We start from the raw sequence: 20,982 nt of genomic DNA, 5'->3' as shown, positions 1-20,982 counted from the left end.
CGCTGCGCGCTAGACGCTTCCGGCGGCGGCGTTCGCCCGACGAAAATGTTTGGACAGGTAGATCGGCTGCGGACGGCAAATTTCTTGACGCCGGCCGTCGGACGTTCGCCGCCCGACGAAGTTCTTCGCTCGGACACCGGTTATTCGCTCCATGTATTCCGGCCTTAACGCGCACCGACAGTGAACGCTTCGGTGGTCTCAGCACTACGACGCCTCGATGCCAGCATTCGAAGGGACGCTGGCATCAAGAAGCACTACCAACGCCACCTAGGTGGCGTTCACCGTACTCAGCACAGCGGAGCGTGGCCTCCGCAATTAGCTCTGAAAATGTTTCTGAAGTTGATCGCGGAGGCTGCAATTACGACGCGCTGTACGCGCTGATTTGACTCGGTGACGATTCAGTTACGTGCTTTGTCTTGCGCGTTGTATTAGTGTGTCAGTTACGTGCTTCGTCTTTCGCGTTGTGCTAGCGTGTGCAGCGTATTGCAGCTTCCATATGCACGACGGTTGCTCATGGTCATCGACGTTGGTAGTCGTGATGGAGGAGACGTGCCACCAGGCGTCAGCGTGGGTGCATCAACGCCTAAGGGCGCTTTAGCCACAAAACACCAATAGACATTATATATCAATGTGCAATAAACATTACACTACTTCTGTGAAGACACGTTTCACTTTCGTGTTCTATACCGATTCCTATATAAGAGGGATCAACCACATTTTTTACACACAATCCTGTTCATATGAATTTGATTGGGATACTTCCAGGCGCGTAGCCAGGGGGGGGGGGGGCTGATGGGGCTTCAGCCCCCCCCCCGAAATTTTTTCGTGCCGGCATGCACCGCCGACCAAAACTACCACCAACGCCGGGAATAATAATAATAATAATAATAATAATAATAATAATAATAATAATAATAATAATAATTTACTTCCCATGAAAAGAATGTGGGGTTCTGGATAAAAAGTTGCACGCAGGCAACTTGACCAGCCCAAAAACCCATCAAAGGCAACAGAGGGCGTCGGGCGCTCACATGTGAGTAAACAGGTGGGAAGGTGTCTGTCAAAAAAAAAAATGTGTATACGAGACAGGTAGTAATACACTTCAACAATTAGAAAAACAAGTAGTCTGCATTAACAAGGAAATATTGAATTTATACATGAGCATTATAGATTACATAAAGAAAGTATTATACGAAAAGAGAAAATCAATAGAAAAAAACAACATAACATATCAGTATATTCAGTGAAGCATAAACTAAAGCAAATAAAGGGAGGAAAAGTCATACAGTATTGCACATGAACGAACTCATTATACACCAAGGATTAGTTTGACTGAAAGTAGTTGTGCATGCTGCATAAGGACAGAAGGTCTATTTCTCGTAAGGCGAGGTTATTGAGTAAAGCCGGAAGTGTATGTCGAAGAATTTGTTGACCATAATTCGTTCTTGAGTGCAGAATTCCACTGTTCAGGTGTCCTAGTGTCATAGGCTGCGACATGTTCGTGTAGGCGAGCTATGTTCAATCATTCTGCATTCTGTCTACAATGTCTTTTTCACGCTCGAAAGACATTTCGGCACGAACATTGCGAACTCGGGCTGTATTTCGTGGCACCTGTGGTAGATTTCGTGGCACCTGGGGTCACGTAACGCAAGGAGCCCCATCCGAGCACAAACTTTCAAGGGCTTTTTGATAGCGAGCGGGCGCGTTGCGGCATCTCGCAGCGGCCGCGGAATATACGGAGCGCATGGATATCAATTCCGAAACTTTATGGGTATAAAGTTCTCATAAACTTTTGACGCGAAAGGTGCACTGACATTTCCAAAGGCGTGCTTCAAAAGATTTTCAATTCTGGAACTTTATGGGGTTAATGCTGTTATAAACTTGGACCAACATGCGTGCACTGGAGCCCTCGTGTCGAAGCCGTTCCAGAAATGAAAGCACGCGCTCGCAATCTTCCACATGCACACACGAACATACTAAATATTACTGTGACTTTGAGCTAGCAGCTGATAATTTTCTCCAAACATTTTCAGGACGCGTGCCCAATGTGATCGATCAGCTGAACCAGGGCAGGCAAAGTAAAATTTGAGAAAATAGAGAAAGGAAATGGCTTATTATTGAGGAAATTCTTTTTGTGGGCTACAAGGTCTGGCTCTCGTTGGCCACAGGGACAGTGGCCGTATGGATTCAAGCATAGGCCCCCCGGAAAATAAAGGTATTTTCAGAGCGCTTCTTCGCATGCGAGCTGATTGGGGAGATACATATCTGAAGAACCATTTGGAAAGTTGCCCCAGTAATGCCTCGTATTTAAGCCCAGATGCACAAAACCAAATTATAGAAATTTGTGACGAAATTATCAAAGAAAGCCTAGTTGCAAAAGCAGGCTGCTTCTGCATACTTCTTGATGAAACGACGGACATGGCTGGAACAAACAGCCTACTGTTTGTGCAAGGTACCTAAACAAGGATGCTAACGACATCGAGGGAGTGTTTTAGGTTTTAGCACCGGAATAGATGCCCTCTCTCATTGCGACTGCAGGTTCTATGTAAATGTGTAAAACTGCGGCAGATTCTAGTCACCCTTCCCGTGGCCACTGCCAGGGCAGAGAGAATATTTTTTAACAAGAGTTTATTAAAAAAACTACTTGCGCTCTACAATGTCTGTGGAACACATGGTTAGACTGGTGCTTCTATACACCCACAGAGACGTCGGCATCAACGTGTCTGAAGTCATTGACCGCTTCGCTCAACTTCCCCGCTGAGAGAAGTTTGTCCTTTAGATAGCGAAGCAGCAAAAATCAATGCAAGTAAAAATCTCTATTCCTTCAGGTCCATAAGCTCGCAATTCGTTAGCTTTTAAAACTGCAGAAATTTTAGATGTTTATTCTAGCAGTTAGCATCATGATCAAAATTATCGATCATGCGAATACGGAAATTACGAGGACATCAATAACCAATTTTGACCGACTGTCACGGATTTCGGTGGACTAAAGGCAGACAGGGACAAGTCGTACGTTTAGGACAAACATTTATAATTGAAAAAAAAAACTAACGACAAAGAAAACAGCACGAAACAAACAATATACAGCACGAGTAAATTCTGGAAATTCCCCAGAGTCCTCAGATATCAAAATTCATAAGTCCAAATATTTACATTAAGTCCCTCTACGTGGCCACGTCACCTCGTCGTCGCGGCTTCCGGCGACACGTCGTTGGGCCCGCCGATGCGTCGTAGACTCGAAGTCGCTGTGTCCGACGTTCGGTCCACGGTTGGCCTGGTTCGGGGGTCAGGACGGTGGGGTGGCCGAGGCGCCTGGATCGCCCGGTCAACTCCGCTAGCCTGCGGATCGTAGCCGCAGGGAATCCGGGAAGCGGTGCCGTCAGCCTGTAGCTGCGGCTTCCGGTGGAACGTCCACTCAGCTCGCGGGTCGTGGCCGCGGCAGCCGAAGAACAGCTTCCACTGGGTTGCCGCCGTCTCCGCGATCCACCCGTCCTGTTCGGCCTCCAGCTCCTTCTGCCCCTCGTCGTCCCAGAGCGTAGCTGGGCTGCTCTCTTCGGCTACGTGTCTCTTCTCCCGTTGGCCACGTAGCTGCGCGTGCACTTTTGCGCTTCTTCTTCTGCTCTCATAATGTATTCTTTTTATTCGGCCGCTCTTATTTTATAACCTCTTTTTCCTTTATTTCTGCCACTGACTCCTCGTGACTTCTTGTTCTCCTCATAACTTCTGCTTTTTCTTCTTTCTTTCTTCATTTTGTGGCTCATGACATATGCCCACCTTCAAGAGTTTTTCCATATGAAAAACTGCTTTTCATCTTCCTCCTTATATTGATGTTTCTGCCGTCTTCATATCTCGGTCCACCACTAACAGGCCATGTCTTTCACCATTTTCGTCGTTTTCACCAATCTGTACACTCACCGCACCTCACTTCACGTATTCATTTCACTACACACACCAGAGTTCACTATTTGACACGAAACAGTCATTGTCGAACACTACTATATCAAAGCACTATTACACCACTTGTGTATGTAGCACACAGTGGTCCACTGCTTCACACCATCACTTAAAGCGCTTAAACAAACAACTCTTCCACAACACTGAGCAAAGTTTACGAGCAGCCGTCACACGACTCTGCTCAACCACACCTCCCCCAACTGCATAATCTGCACTACTGAACTCTACAAATGGCAAAATACTGTCTGTGGTTTTCGCCCCACAAGTACTTTACAACATGTGCGTTTTCACACATCATTACCTTAAATATATTCTTAGGATATTACCTACCGCACTGATGGCAACATATGAGCACATTTAGGAACACTGTTCTATTACTGATATTTATACATGCCATGGCAACAATTTTCATAACTTTTGTGGAACCATTTCTTAAATTCTTCTGAACAAATATCCTGCTAACAAACATCCGCCCTTAAATGCAAGGTACGCTCTGACTCTTTCCGCATAAACTATTTTACGTCCTAAACGGCAGTGGTATTCCCAATCAGCTTAACTATTCGGACCGCAAAAGAATCCGTATCCTCTCCCTATTGGAATTCCATTTGATACCCTCAATATTGTCGTAGTTACTTTCTCTTGCGTCGCTGTCGAGACTTGCTACTGTGCCTACATCCCTTCTTAATTCTTCTCTTTCCTGCGCCTGCACGGTTCCTGTCTGGCTTTGAAAGTCGCCTGTGGAGTTCAAGTTTCGCCTCCTTTTAAATTGGTGAACAAAGCTTCCTGAACTCATGTTTGTTCGTGCGCCATCTCGCTCTCAGCAGTCTCTTCATCTTCCGTCTGTACTTTCGGGATGTATGCCTTCTTGAGCGATTAGTGTGGCTGCGGGTTTTGTCCTTGCACTCGAAGTTGAATAAGTGACTCTTCAACAGCTTTTTCTTGTCATGGGGACATGCTCACGATCTGCATTTAAGTACTCGTCGCTCTTGCTCTGGATCTTTGTGACGTTCTTCGTAGTCGTCATAGTCAGATGTTCTACTACTGTTCACCCTAAATTTAAAGGCCGCTTTCATGGTTGCTTTGCAATGAGCAATACAATAAAGCGCCGCCCATCGGTGCTTTCTTCGTGTCTTCTTCTTGGGTGGTGATTTCGTCTTTTTCTTTTCCTCGGAGCAAATTTTCGATCTGTTCTTTCTCTTATGCTTGTTTCTTTTCTCTTTCTCTGTTTTCTCTACTCGCTCTATCCCTCTGTCTGCTGTCATCGCTTCCTCAATGCGCCCTTCTTTCTCGCCACTCGTAAAACTTGTGCAACTGTGGTCGTCTGCATCAGAAACGTCTTGCTTGCAGGACACTAGCTTGTGCTCACGGGGATTTCTGCGGCGGAAAGTCATCATCTCTTGAAAAGCTTTGCCGCGGTCAAGCACTCTCCCTTCCTGCGCGACATCTTCAATTGCTCTGCTCTCAACACACACTGTGTGCAGCGATGCGCTACTCCCTCTCTCGTCAGTGTCCCCCTGGATCGTCGTTTCTGCGGACCGTTCGCCCTCCTGAGCACGACCCTCCGGCGCGTACACTGCACTACCGAAAACACACTCATCATTCCGGTGTTGTACCCCTTGGTCTCCAGTACTATAGGACTCAGCGGCGTGGTCATCGATAGCCTTACAGTGGCAACTATTCTGTCGCAGCAGTTCACCTGTGTGAGGCCCCTCTTCAGGTATGCTATGACTGCTGTACATTATTTTGACTGCATCTGCTATCTCCGTCTTCCTCCCCTGGAACTGTCCTCTCTTCTCATATGCTTGCCGAAGTGTCTCAAGTTCTAAAGATCTAGCGGCATGGACACGGTTCATTTTATCCTCAATTAGTTTGAGGCCCTGCGCCTTGCTGAGCTTTTTCTCGCGAACAGTAGCTAATATGCTGTCCCAATCCATCTCCAGACCACCAAAATCTGTGACAGGGCCGGAAATGGCGGAATATCTTGGCAGCTGCTAGGCCCGCCAAACTGTACGGATTTTGGTAGACTAAAGCCAGACAGGGACAAGTCGAACGTTTAAGACAAACATTTATAATTGCAAAAAAAAAACGGCAAGCAACAGAAAGCAAACAATTTACAACACGAGTTAATTCTAGTGATTCCCCAAAGTCCTGAGCTATCTTGATTTGATGAGTCCAACATATTTACATTGCGTCCATCGACGTGGCCACGTCACCTCGTCGTCGCGGATTCCGGCGACACGTTGTTGGGCCCGCCGATGCGTCGTAGACTCGACGTCGCTGTGTCCGACGTTCGGTCCACGGTTGGCCTGGATCAGGGGTCAGGACGGTGGGGTGACCGAGGCGCCTGGATAGCCCTGTCAACTCCGCTAGCCTGCGGATCGTAGCCGCAGGGAATCCGGGAAGCGGCGCCGTCAGCCTGTAGCTGCGGCTTCCGGTGGTGCGTTCGCTCAGCACGCGGGTCAGCTTCCATTGGGTTGCCGCCGCCTCCGCGATCCACCCGTCCTGTCCAGCCTCCAGCTCCTTCTGCCCCTCGTCGTCCCAGAGCGTAGCTGGGCTGCTCTCTTCGGCTACGTGTCCCTTCTCCCATTGGCCACGTAGCTGCGCGTGCACATTTGCGCTTCTTCTTCTGCTTTCATGTTTTATTCCTTTTATTCAGACGCCCATATTTTCTAACTTCTTCTTTCTTTATTTCTGCCACCGACTCTACGTGTCTTCTTGTTCTCTTCTAATCTTCTGCTTTTTCTTCTTCTTTCTTTCTTCCTTTATTGGCTCATGACACTGTGCGCGTCGTCTTCGTTCAGCGCGTGGCTCAGCCGAATAAAGGCGATGAGACAACAGCTGTGCTGCTGCCTTACAATATTTAAATATATACGGCAATATTCGCTCACAGGACGCAACGCCGGCGCCGACGCCGACACCAACGCCGATGCCGGACTATCTCCGGCACGTGGCCCTTAACGCTATCGCGTTAACATGAGCGTTGCTTCGCACTATTTGGGCGACACTGCGCGGCGTCATGCTGCTGAGTAATGCTGTCATGCTACTGAGTAAAGGAGTAATGATGCCAGCGCTAACGTTCGCAAATGCCATTCTATGCTTAAACTCGGATATCTTCTCGGGGTTTGACATTACAGCTAAAGCGGTAGTGGTGACCGACTGGAGGGGCGAAGTAGTGTTATCAGCTACAATACGCACTGACAACTGCACGGAAGCGGAAGAAAGTGCCATAGCCCTCGCCATCAGCGCTCAAGCCCGAGATGAGATCATATATATTCTGACATATTCCCAGCAAGCATGTGGAAACTACGCACAAGGGCGGATTTCCCAGATGGCTCATAAAATGCTACACAAGAAGCAACATATTCCACTAGTTCACCTAGTCTGGACACCTGGGCATGCGTCCTTCCTTGGCAATGAGCGCGTTCATGCGACCGTCCGAGGCCTCACCCTCCACGCGCCGGTGGAAGGCCAGTCCAACCCAGACAAGGTGGAAACGATACCACTTACATACACACATATACTACAACACCACAGACTATCCCGTACAACATTCCCTCCACCACACGTGAAACTAAACAGTGGAGATGCAGCCGCTTTTGGCGCCAGCTCCAAACTAATACGTTCCCCAGCCTTGCTCTCCGCCACACTTTTTACCCTACCCAGTACCCCGACAAATGTCTTTTCTGTGCAGGACACCCAAAGCTCTACCATTCTACATGGGAATGCTCCAAACCACCCGGCCTACCTAGAATACCCAACGCCTCCCCATCCCAGTGGGAAGCCGCTCTTTCCAGCACAGCCTTGAACGCCCAGCGATACCTGATCGACCGGGCCAGCCGGATAGCAGCAGCAAATGGGGCCCTGGACTGAGGGCTCCACCCTCTGGTAGTTCATTACAAAACAAGAAATAAAGTTTACTACTACTTCTACTACTACTACCACCACCACCACCACCACCACCACTACTACTACTACTACTACTACTACTACTACTACTACTACTACTACTACTACTACTACTACTACTACTACTACTACTACTACACCACCACCACTACTACTACTACTGCTTCTACTACTACTACTACTACACGTACCACCACCACCACCACCACCACTACTACTACTACTGCTTCTACTACTACTACTACTACTTCTACTACTACTACTACTACTACTACTACTACTACTACTACTACTACTACTACTACTACTACTACTACTACTACTACTACTACTACTTGTCGGGGTTGGAATTGTTAAAGATCGGTAGCGAGACAGTGCAGGGTGACATGGGTTGGGCCTCTTTTAAAGTCAGAGAAGCACAGAGCACAATTAGTTTTGAAGAAAGGCTCAGGAACATGGATGAAAATAAATGGGCCGCTAAAGTGCACAAGTATCAAAAGCGTGGACACAGAATGGAGGAAGAGGTCAAGAAAGTTGGCAACCAAGTACATGATCATCGAAACTGTAAATAGACAACCAGGAGTCATCAGGAAGAAAGTGAGAGAAACAGAGACAGCGAATTGGACGCAAAGAAGGAAAACAAGAAAGACCATGGAGAATTACAAGAATGAGAAGAAAGAAATTAGAAGGGAAAATCTGTACGATGACACGAAGGGCAGTGTCATCGTACAGATTTTCCCTTCTAATTTCTTTCTTCTCATTCTTGTAAAGGAATACAAATGTCGCTAAATGTCAGCAAAAGTGCAATCATTGTTTTTCCCTTAACTTTTCCTATCCGAATAACACTGTCGTATGGCCAGGAGATTATTCCACAGGTGCAATCTTTAAAATATCTGGGAATGATTTACACAGAAAAGCTTGATTGGAAGACACACATAGAATACATCGCATCTAAAGGAGCACGCGCAGTTGGTTTATTACGAAGAGTCAGCAGCAATCGTTTTGGAATGCGCAGAGAGACCTTGCTGATGATTTATTGTATGTATGTCCGCCCCATTCTAGAGTTTGGATGCGTGTTATTTTCTGGAGGTCCTATTTATAAATTACGCCCTCTGGTTCTTTTAGAACGCAAATCACTACGTCTATGTCTCGGCCTTCCAAAATATGTAGCGAATAATATTCTTTATCATGAAACTCACCTGCCTTCTCTTCAAACTCGTTTTCGTATACTGACAGTCCAAACGTTACTGAACATATATGCTTCTCCCCAGAGACGCTCCTTCTATATGTTTATTAGAGATTCGACTGCATTCTTTGAGAATCAATGGTCCAGACTGCGTTGTCCCCAGGTAGTTTTTGTGCAGAAACTATTAGAGCCATTAGAAATATCAATCCGTGATGTGAATTTTCAAAATTTCCCTACTGCGACAGTAAGCGTTGAATTCGATGATATATTTCCTAATAACGCTAAACTCCTGCCTATTCGATACCTAAAAAGTTTGCTAGATGACCACCTCGAGAACCTCCAAATAAATGCAGTAATAGCCACAGATGCTTCTGTCAGTGAAGAGAAGGCAGGTGTGGGTATTTTTTCGGCATCCTTAAATTGGTCTTTCTCCCTTCGACTACCCGACTTTACGCCAATATTTCAGGCGGAGTTATTAGCGATCATCCTAGCTCTACGAAAACTTCCCACATCTATTACTTCAGCCGTAATCTTAACCGACTCCTTGTCTGTTTGCTCCGCTTTATCAGTGCCCAATTCATCTATCATTCTCCGAGAATTTCATTCAACCATCCCCCAACATTTACGCCTTATCCATCTGGTATGGGTGCCTGGGCACGTGGGGCTCACTTTAAACGAATCTGCAGACGCACTAGCAGCAGCATCTCTTAACGGCCCCGTACTGAGGATCCTAAGACCTTCGGCATACGTCACTTCTGCGAGATTTAAAAAATTTTCTGTCCAAGAAGAACAGGCCAAATCATGTGTACTCAATAACACCGATTTTCAGCACCTTAGGTTTCCTTGGCACAGCAGATGATGTTCAAGAAGAAAATTTGCAGTATCGTTTACTAGAATGCGTTGCCGAATACCAAGGCTTAATTTCTATACCCATAGGTCTGGTTTGGCGCCTTCCCCTCAATGCTTTTATTGCAATGAACCCGAAACTATGGATCATTTCTTTATATAGTGTCGTAGGTTCACCATGCATAGAAAACGACTTCTAGAAGGTCCCCGTCGCCAACTTGGATTGAACATTACGTTACCTATCATTCTATCTCTGGGGGCGTCGGCACTAGGACACTGTAATAGGAACGTATGTGATGCCATATTTAACTTCGTAATGGAAACAAAGAGACTGCCATGCTATTTTTTTTTCTCACAACAAAAATATTTGCTTCAAATTTTAAGATGCTATAGCATGAAAATTAATATTAACGATTATAATTCATTGATTATTTCATTCTTAAGTAAGAAAATCCCATTTAGGTATCCTTCATTTTTCTTCCCACTGCCGCCCGATTCATGGCCAATCCCCCATAGTGGGTTGTGCTATATCTACAGGCACCAAACCAAACCAAACGAAGGGCAGTGCCTTGCTATTTGAGGATCGAGCCGGGCCCTTGAAGACGAAAACATGCCGGAACAAAAATTCGGAACTAGATGATGTATGTGTATTGCTCAGCAAAAATCCGGAGACTAATCAGCACACCCCAATGGAATGCGAAACCCAGTGCCTTCCAGAAGCGCTTGGGTTTAAGTAGGCGGAAGCATCAACCGGTCAGCAGTCGAGATAAGCAAGAGACGTTTAGGGTATTGGTGGAAAAAAAGCAGGGAAGAGATTGATACGACCGGATCTCTTACATTGCGGTACAAGGTAGATCTTAAAGGGGGAAAAGAAGAAAAAAAGAAAAAAAAAGTTATAAGTAGATGTATACAAAATGCTAGAAAAAAAAAGAACATGTATAGCATACCTGATTAAATCAAGCAGGCTAGATGATTATTTGTCATCGCCCCGTTTCAAAGGGGATGCCATTAAATCATCATCGTCATCATCATCATCATCGAAGTCGCAGATCTGATGGGGGCGAAACGCAAGAACGCTTATGCTTGAGTTCACGAGAACCCTAGGTGGTCGAAATTAATCCGGAGCCCACCACTACTGCGACCTTCATGCCCTCTTGCTGTATAGGGACGTTAAACCAATCAATCAAGTACCGTATTTTCCCGCGTATAAGCCGGTCCTCGTATAACCCGCACCCCTAACTACAACACCCCGAAAAAAAAAATGCGGGCGTATTATTTTCAGAAATAACTGCAGACAACTACGCTCAAACCTTTGTAAATAAAGAACAGTCTCGCGGATGCACAACTCTTTCACGTTGTATCCTCGGCCACCGGCTCTGTTCACCACCTAGTCGGCGACGCTGATAACCTGCTACGCTGTAAAGGATTTCTTTCTGGGGTTTTACGTGCCAAAACCAGTTCCGATTATAAATCACACCGTATAGTAGAGGGCTCCGGTTTAATTTTGGCCACCTGAGGTTCTTTAAGGTGCAATACAACGCAAGCACACGGGCGTTTTCGCAAGCACAACGCAAGCACAAGCACAACGCAAGCACACGGCCGCATCGAAAGCGGCCGCCGCGGCCGGGATTCGATCCCGCGATCTCGTGCTCAGCAACGCAACTGAGCCACCGCAACTTGGCTGACTGATCCACCACGGCGGGTTCCGTAAAGGACTGCCGCTGAGCGTAGCTCTCCTGATCCGAGTTCGGGTTCGCCGGCTCCGCCTGTACTATTCGCCAAATGCTAACACAGCATGGACGCAAAATGGCGATCCGAAAAGAGGACAATGGGCGCCATGAAATAGGACAGAGGGAGCTTCAATACGCGGGGATCTACGTTATCTATAGGAGACATGTTATCTCCGTTACTTAGGACAAAACTTTAGATGGTGGAGAACTTGGCCTCAAGGTGTGGCTCCACGTCAGAGTAGCTCGAGCTGCCGGAAACCACGCTTCGTGGCTAAATTCGCGTATAAGCCGCACAAAAACTTTTCTGCTAACTTTTTAGAATTTATTGGTGCGGCTTATACACTCAAAAATACGGAACTACTGTGACACTGATAATACGCATTTTTTTTCGTTTTTTTCTTTTTTTTCTGAGCAGCTGAGTACACAAACACTGCAGGCATGGTCTTTATTGTACCTCCCTGCCACTACGACGTCCACTCACTGCACTGCAACAAGTCAGGGTAATGGAGGACGGTGTCAAATCCTGACGTTGACTCCTGCAGCCGCGGCTCTGTAGCGCAGGCTTAGCCGGTGGTCTTCTCTGCAGCGTGTTCGATGGAATGAACCTGCGACGCCTCGCCCTCCCGGTGTAGTCCCTTGCCTTCATTTTCGGGCTGGAGCGAACTGCCGCGGACGCGTTGTTCTTCCTTCGGTCCGGCACCACGCACTGTCTTCGAGTGGTGCTTCTGGCTCGGCCGTTCGCCAGGTCTTTCTCGCAAGGATGGAATTACTCCCTCGGGCGTGGTCGGCTCGCTGCTGGCGGTGAAAGAGGAGCCAAAACCGCTCACCACAGCCGCACTCGCCTCCAAGCTGCTGTTGTCCAGGTCTGCCGCGTCGAAACGGTCCCCGAGCAGCGTAGCGGTGATGTTCGTGCTGTTTGCGAGGTCGTCGACGTCCATGGCGCTACCGGCATCGTGCACCACTTTAGCTGTGAGGCTGGCTTCCCTGAGAATGTAAGTTAGGGCCACCAGTGCTCCCACAACGATTGTGATCACGACAGCTGTCAGCTGCACGAACCACAGTGTGGGCCTGCGACGCCGCGAACAGCGTTTTTTAACGAGACGTTATTGCGTCATTTCGGCCTGAGCAAACAAACATTGCATGTTAGCCCAATTAACAGCTATGTAGTGACATCAATACGCCAGCGCATAACATTTCGCTAATTACACACGCGGCACATCATTGCACGATTCATTGGCCGCGGTGCGAGAACAATCGGCGCATGCCAGCTGTCTGAAGTTGGGTATTGTCACACCGGCCAACTTTCCCAAATTTTTCGTTTTTAAAGTGTACGAATTCTGGCTCTCGCGTTGTACGATTTTACGAATATTTCGTCAAATTTTGCGAAAGATAGATCCTGTTAGCGGTGAAGTTTGTTAAGTTGTCAGAAGATGGGTGCATGCGGTGCAAGTTTGTAGCATGTGCATGCAAAGAAACGAATTATGATAATACACCCGTGGCGCCCTTGTGGCCTTCGAGAAAGTGCGGTCGCCATATCTAGCAGGTTATGTTTTGTGTGTGTTTATACAACGACAAAATCGGAAACAGCAATGTCGCTGCAAAAGTCTTATCTAAATCCATCTGCTGTTCCTAGCTTCCCGCTAAATAAAGCGCGTATGTGTCCCACAAAAAAGTGCATGGTCAGGGTCAACTCAGGAAATGCGTGTTACTCCTTGTTGCTGATTTTGAAAGCGGTATTTTAATTTGGGGCCTAAGTACTTTTACAAAAATTGCCGAAAATATTGAATTATAAAAAGAAAAGTAAAGAACTTTTACGGCTCTGTAGCTCTGTAAACATCGTAATTCTGTAAACTACCAGTGTGTGTCAAGCGGAAAAACAAGATGCTTTACAATAGCCTATGTGAAATATTTACATTGTTCGCGTGAGTTTCTGCAGAATTCAGGACGCGCATGTTCACAAGAAGTACTTAAGCTAGAATATATAGTGCCCGCCTATCCTGATGCTCGACATCTCATTAGCGAAGGTAGCCGGCCAATTGCAGAGAACAAGTACGAGCGAAAAGATTAGCGAATTCGAGCCCAGATTTACTTAGTGCCATATTTGACAGCAGTGTATAATACCACATGGGGCTTTGGCCGCTTTTAATTGATGAAGTTCACAGTATGTAATGTCTGATTTGATTGTAAAGTTGTAAACTTCATTTTCTTTTCAAAAGTTACAGGCCCGATAAAAAATTGAGTGAAGATTTAGGTGTAAATGCGAGAGAAATGCGTTGACATTAAGTCGCACCTCTGCGAGGTCGCGAACCCCTGATCTGAACTGCGTTCACGACATTGCGAAGTTGTTCGGAGCTCAATCGACACACGTTCTGCCTTTTCGAGGAGCGAAGTGCAATTGACTGTGGCCATATACCGCCTTCACACACACACACACACACACACACACACACACACACACACACACACACACACACACACACACACACACACACACACACACACACACACACACACACCACACACACACACACACACACCACACACACACACACACCACACACACACACACACACACACACACACACACACACACACACACACACACACACACACACACACACACACACACACACACACACACACACACACACACGCACGCACGCACGCACGCACGCACGCACGCACGCACGCACGCACGCACGCACGCACGCACGCACGCACGCACGCACGCACGCACGCACGCACGCACGCACGCACGCACGCACGCACGCACGCACGCACACACACACACACACACACACACACACACACACACACACACACACGCGCGCGCGCGCGCGCGCGCTTTATTGCCAGTTTGACACTCCTAATGTTAACTCTGATGTAGCTCGGTCTTCTTTTAAATGCGAAAAACATCAAAGTCGGTTCAGCGGAGGCCGAACGACTGCTCCGCTCCCACGCATTGAGAGCAGCTCCCAAGGTGCAGTTAAGTCTACACCTGCCTCGTGCATCTGAGCACGCATCACGATGGCTACACAAGCGACTAGAGAACATACGCACCAGTCATGGCGAACATTATTAGCGAACGCCGTTGGTCGGCCAACCAGGAACAATGCTCACGAACTGCCTCGTGCATCTCAGCACGCATCACGATGGCTACACAAGCGACTAGAGAACATACGCACCAGTCATGGCGAACATTATTAGCGAACGCCGTCGGTCGGCCAACCAGGAACAATGCTCACGAACTGAGGGCTTTGCGAATTCAGCCCCAGTTTCCAGAGCAGCATGAATACGGCAATTTTCTACATTTCACTGCTGAATGGGTAACTTTTCTGCTTATCGATTACTGCTCATGCTGCATACGAAGGCCTCTAATATTTGTTTCACAGAAAAAAAGGTACGCCTATTTTTTATTTTTTTTTCAGAAATTCGGTTTGAACCGAAAAGGGTCACTGAAAAGGAAAATTGCCAGAGAGCCGAGACGGCGATCGGCGTGCAGCTGCGAGACAACGTGAGCTTCGATGATGCCCAACAAATTTCTGCAGCCATTGTACCTGTCACTGCTACAAAAACGAGAAAGCCCTAGTTCGGGTCCTTGCAGTTCTCGCGCTGTGGTGGATGAAGTAGGCAAGTTCGCTAATGTGAACGCGCGCGCAGTCGAATCTACCTTGTTATATATATATATATATATATATATATATATATATATCAGAAGCACAACTTTGCAGTGCACGGTGGACCGACACTGCAAAGTTGTGCTTCTAGCCGCAAAGTGTTGCTTCTGACTTTTCTAATTACGCTTGGCCCATTGAAAAATCTAGTTACTATATATATATAAAGTTATTTGTTGGAGGAGGCAGGGTGACATACCTACATAACGTTACAAATAAAGCCTCATTCAATTTTTGCTGTAATATTAAATGCACTCTGTTTAATTGTCGCTTAGTGACATCGTCGTGTATAGAGTTGCGCCCTTGCTGTAGACTTCTCGAAAGCTGCTATTGCGTTTATTGGAAGCAACCGCAGTGCTTAATAGCAGGGTGTGTAGTCCGCACGGCACAGTTCCGTGTCAGCAAAATTAACTAGATATTCACCTAAAGCAAAAAAAAAAAAAAAGGAAAACAAGAAGCAAAAGGAAGAAGGAAGAGTTTTATGGTGGAATTAAAAAAAGAAAAGCAAAAGAATGCCGAACACATGATCAATTTAGTCCACGGATTTTTTTTCCTTTTTTGTTAGTCTACAGATTTTAGGGATTTCAATCTATTGCCTTTTCTCTTATCTTAAAACACTGCACGCGGAATTTGTGGGTTTGGTCATTACCGCTGAAAAGTTGCCTTTTTCCACTAATCAAAGCCATAGCCGGTATAAAGTAAGAACCCGTTTCAGTCGATTCTACTCCTTTCTTATCATCCACCATTCGCGTGCAGCCGATCCAAGTTTTTTTTTTTTTTCCGGAGATAACGCGGGCGGACCACGTGACCAGCGCGAAGAGGAATAGCAGTGTAATAGAATCGTTTTTATGCATTATTCCGCCACATGTTCTCTCCACAATTAATTTTCCCCCCCCAAATGCTCTCATTTCTTTCAGTCTCTTCGGGTGGCTTCTGCGACGAAATAGCATAGCAGTTATAGGACAGCGATAATCTTCTCACCAATGATGGCGGTTGGCGCCAGTGGCCCGGGAGTTCCTCGAGCGCCTGTGGAGCCTCGAGAACGAGCGGCCCTCGCCCCGCCGCTGCACCGTGGACCGCGACCCACTTCCGCGTGGCTGCGTTTTCGATTTCGTCCAAGCTGGCTGTCGTCCTCCCTGGAACGCGACCTCGGACTGAGAGCCCGAGGCCTGGTCGCTCCAGAGGGAGCCGCAGGCTTCAGGCTGGGTGAGGGGCACCTCGTCCTCTTCGTCTCCGCCGAACGTGATGCGCTCACCGCCCGAAAAGTGGATCTTCGCCTTGTGCTGCGTGCGGTGCATGAACACAAACAGGTGACGTGCAGTGCTACGAACTGAACTGGTGCGTTCTCTGGTGTGCGAGACGGGCGAGGATTACGCTAAAATGATCACGACGGGATGCCGAGCGCGAGTCACGTCGCATGTGTGTGTGTGTGTGTCACGGACGTCGCAGATTCGAGAAATCCATGGAAGCAGTGCGAACTGAATAGCAAGTGGTTGTTCACTTTGAGCTTTTTGCGAAAAGGATGGGAACGAAATTACTGCTGGCCGCACTGTCTAGCTTTTTCATGCTGGCACCTTAACGGTGGCCAGCAGGAGGGGTTAAACGGCGTGAAGGCAGGACATAGCAGATGATAGGAGGGGGAAACATACACGTATTTACAAAAAAGTTAAAATGCCGTCGTGAACCATGGTTCGCTTGTGAACTGAATCGAAAACTTCTTAGGGCTAAAGGATCGAGAGCTATGTACGACTGCGGGATCTAAAGTTCACGGATGCGAGAACGATCGCCACCGTTCATCTGGTCGGCGCGCCGGTCGGTGGGTCTTGCGAATACGAATAGAGGGAGATTATTGCCACGTTGCATGCAAACGTTACGGGAACGACATGACCCGAGTGGCGATTTTAAAGGTGCGTTGGCCACATCTTTCATTTGTTTCTGCGCTCTGCTGATGAACACAAAGTCGCGCGTTTGATTCCCGGCCACGACGGCGACGTCACCGCTGCGTCCACGTATCACTCACATTGTGGTTAACGAATGAAGCTATCAAATGCCGCACCTACAATATATGAATATGCGCAGTCTGAACCACTTGCGCGCGCACAGAACCTACGCGTGCGCCACTTTCATAGCTGTACCTCATATCAACGAAGCTGTGGAGATGCCAGCTATGGAATACATTAGTGCGTATTTAGTCGGCAATTAAAGCGCGATCGAATAAGGCTTGAGTGGTACTTAACTGCACTACAGTATAACACTTTTCAGTGTAAGAGAATGTCGTTTTTTCAATTAAAAACATCTTAACACTAGGAATACTGTAGATTGCACTGTTCTTCTGCCATAAAAGAGGTCTACTGATATATTAATGGCGCCATTTTGTGGCTATAAATAAATCAATAAATCATTTATTTACCGTGCCCAGGAACAGCCATGAGGTCTAAGGGTTGGCGCAAGCATACAATGCAAAACAAAACAAAAAACGGCAGGGAAATTTAAGTAAAAAAAATTAAAAAGAACAATCTTGGAGAGTACATACAACAAGGCGAAGGACAGTTGAACAATGTGTAAAACTATGAGAACGCAAAGCTCGGGAAAGAACAACGACAGCGAGTTATGAAAAAAATATACAGATCATGAAAATAAACGGTATAAAAACTTTGTACTCTGTGGGAGGTTGAGCGTTTTCGATGACAACATTCAACAACATTCGCCTTATCCGTTAACTCTGATGGTGAACTAGCGGCAAACAACGTAGCGTCATCCGCGTAGATGACAATCTTTTAGTTTTTTATCATATGTTCACAATGTACATGCGGAAATCATGAATATAGGCCGCAAGTAAAGAAGTCGCAGTTTCGCCCGAAAGGCGAAGCATCAATTGCAATAGCGAATTAGTAGAGAGCTATACGGTGTAAGGGTAGTAGTTTTATCGACTACAGAAACTTGGACACATTCGCTTACTAACTGAATTAACAGGCACGGTGTCAGCACGCACAAGCAAACATGAATATATCACACTCAATGACCGCAGGCAACCGCTGTCAAAACGCTGGCGTGAGCAAGCGCAGCGGCAGCAGAGAGCGAACGTTCGTGTGGTCCATGGCTTCAACGGAAACTGAGCGATGAATGCACAGCGCATACAAAGGTAGAAACCATGTGCAGATGAAATTAAGCGCGCGTCACTCGCGCGCTTTCACTCGCACATACAGCATACGGCCCGCGCGGACGATCTTATCGTTCTTGGACGTTATACGGAACCTCATGGCGACGCCGACGGCAGAAATCCGCTTGGAGTGTTCATAATTGCTATTGCAATGAAATGATCGGCGATAGGCACAGCCGTCGCCTCCTATACATCGCCATCCGCCGCCAGAACCTCTTCGCTTTTTACGCTGTCTGTCAACAGCAAAAAACGCAAAACAGAACTTCAAGAATCGCCATGCGTTATTTGTCGCATATCCCATGTCTCCATTTACTTCATCACTTCAACAAACAAGATTCCTCGCCAAAAGTGGAAGCCAAGACCAATGCATTCGTTTCACCTTCCTTTCTCAATGCCTTCGTCAGCGCGCAATACTAGAGCTAATTCATACAGATTCGTATGCTAATTCAAATAAAAGAGAGTTGGCCTTGAATACACTTGCATTCAAGTTTGTAATACAAACGTATACCATAATCGCAAAATTAACGCGAGACATTTTTCTTAAGTAAGTATTTGCCAACCCTAATTTCCCGCTAAAGTGCATAAATTATGCCTGTGCAAGCAGCATATGCGTAGCTGTAGCATTATTAACATTATTATTGCCTTCGAAGACCTTGTATAAGAAACGAACCACTTCTCGAGGACGCAAGGTCGAAGCTGGTTCGTGATTACCGACAATCTCTCCGGGTGGCTTATCAAACGCTAACCTGAACGAGAATGGCTTCCCTATAACGAGCATTAAACTACACATGACCAAGCGTTTTCAAAGCATGGAAGCTGAAAAAAAAGTGCTCGTGCTCGGGCCGACGCGCACTACACACCCTATGCTCCACAATTATGCGATGTGGGGAACTCCGGGTTTTTCCTGGTTTGTATTCGGAGCACTTAGTGTTTAGCCACCGTTTTTCTTTATGAACAAATCACAAAGAGATAAGCAGAGGGCGCTTGCGAAATGTAGACGCGGCACGCTAAAGCTCAACGCGTTCACTTCCACCACTGGCTCGGTTTAATTTTTTTTAATGCAAGCGTGCCTGTTCAGCTCCTGCGTTTCAATAGCAAGTCATCGACAGAGCGAAGGGATATCGGAAGGCAGCGTCTTACCATTATGGTCAAGGCTGCCTTGTCTTCGGAACCAGGGGAAATCCGCACCCGCAGAGCTCGTCGCACGACCGACCGCTCCTCTGGAGGACCACGAAGGGATGTGCGCGAGACAATGCGCGAGGTTCGGGGCACGCGCGCACCTTTACTTCTTTCAAATGCCTCTATTAGCGACCGTAACGCGACGACAGACGCAAATTAAAACTGTTGCCCAAAAACGACATTCACAGCATGGCTTGAAAGCATAAAAATGCTACTTAATAGGAGAAAACTAAAAAAGAGAAATCTATAACATTCGTTCTTGTTTTCGGCTATCACCTAACAGGGTACAACTGGTGCGTCAGTTAATAATTAGAGTACATTTCGTGCTTCTATACGGCATGCCGCGAAGACAAAAAAATTGACAGTGCACTTTGTATACGCCAAAGAGGATGAAGGTGAAAGTCTGCGCGCTCACGAAACATTGATTAAATTACTTGGCATTCTCATTCTGATTCGTTGTTACTCCTTATTACTTGTTTTCTCATTGTCTTGGACTTTCTGCCGAGCACCTGCTGTCATAAAACAAAGGCTCACGAGCGATACGCGCAATACATTCAGGACGGTCAGGGGTGGAGAGGGAGGTGCACGTGGTCAAGAATTGGGCGGTGGTATTATACTGTTCATTTCGCGTTTTTGTTATTTTTTATTTTTTTTGTATATTGTTTCATTGTTCTCACCTTTCCGTTAAGTGTGTCGCGAGGTTAAGCCAGTCAGACTAACCTGATCTCTCTTTCTTCTCCCGTTCAAGGGCATTACCCTTGGCTAGTTTCTATCCCTGCCCGAGAGTGGCCTATAAACTCATTTTTGCGCAGTGGAAGTAATAGTGCCCCTGTGGATCTAGTGCGTACCAATGGGGGATCAATACAGATGAAGAACCCGAAAGCCATTCAGGTGGAGCTTCGAAAGGCCACTTCCCAGTTCCAGAAGATCTCCGAGGTCCGTCAATTGGGTCGCGGTGGCATTCTGTGCTGCTCATCAGACATGGAGTGCGTTCGAGATCTCCTCAATTGTTCTGAGTTTGCATCGAATCCGGTGAGCCCGTTTATTCCAGCACACCTTGCTTGCTCGAAAGGCTTAGTTCGACGGTGTAGATGTGAGCCTGAACCCCTCAGAGGTATTAGACTCATTTTCAGTTGCTGGTGCTGTTTCTGTATACCGATGTAGCCGAATTACTGAGAACAAGTAGTCACCTACAGAATCGGTTATTGTTACGTTCGCGGGAACAGCCCGTTCATCTGAAATCAAGGCATGGCCTCTGATATAGAGTACTGCCCCTTTCTCAACAACCACTACAGTGCTTGAAATGTTGGCGTTACGGGCAAAGCATAAAAGGCTGCAGGTCGGTTG

The 20,982-nt window shown here is 46.9% G+C and overlaps 1 protein-coding gene across 1 annotated transcript; it reads right to left on the bottom strand.

Annotated features, from left to right (window-relative positions):
* Positions 1–12,165: 12,165 nt before the first annotated feature.
* On the bottom strand, positions 12,166–19,674 carry LOC125942701 (uncharacterized). Its single transcript, XM_049660975.1, has 3 exons — positions 19,597–19,674; positions 16,278–16,579; positions 12,166–12,690 (listed from the first exon to the last, which is right to left on the bottom strand). The coding sequence occupies exons 1-3, from the start codon at positions 19,597–19,599 to the stop codon at positions 12,186–12,188; spliced, it is 810 nt and encodes a 269-aa protein (XP_049516932.1). The 5' UTR covers positions 19,600–19,674; the 3' UTR covers positions 12,166–12,185.
* Between the last annotated feature and the right edge of the window lie 1,308 nt (positions 19,675–20,982).

This window comes from Dermacentor silvarum, chromosome 1, assembly GCF_013339745.2.
Source record: "Dermacentor silvarum isolate Dsil-2018 chromosome 1, BIME_Dsil_1.4, whole genome shotgun sequence".
NCBI lineage: Eukaryota > Metazoa > Arthropoda > Arachnida > Ixodida > Ixodidae > Dermacentor > Dermacentor silvarum.
The sequence above is the reverse complement of the archived record's forward strand: the minus strand, read 5'-3'. Positions and strand labels throughout refer to the sequence as shown.

What these genes read in the sequence shown, in the direction of transcription:
- LOC125942701 (XM_049660975.1), bottom strand. An exon ending in GGCGCCAACCGCCATCATTG is followed by an intron (nt 12,691 to 16,277) that starts GTGAGAAGATTA and finishes GCGGCGTCGCAG; the next exon opens with GCCCACACTGTGGTTCGTGC.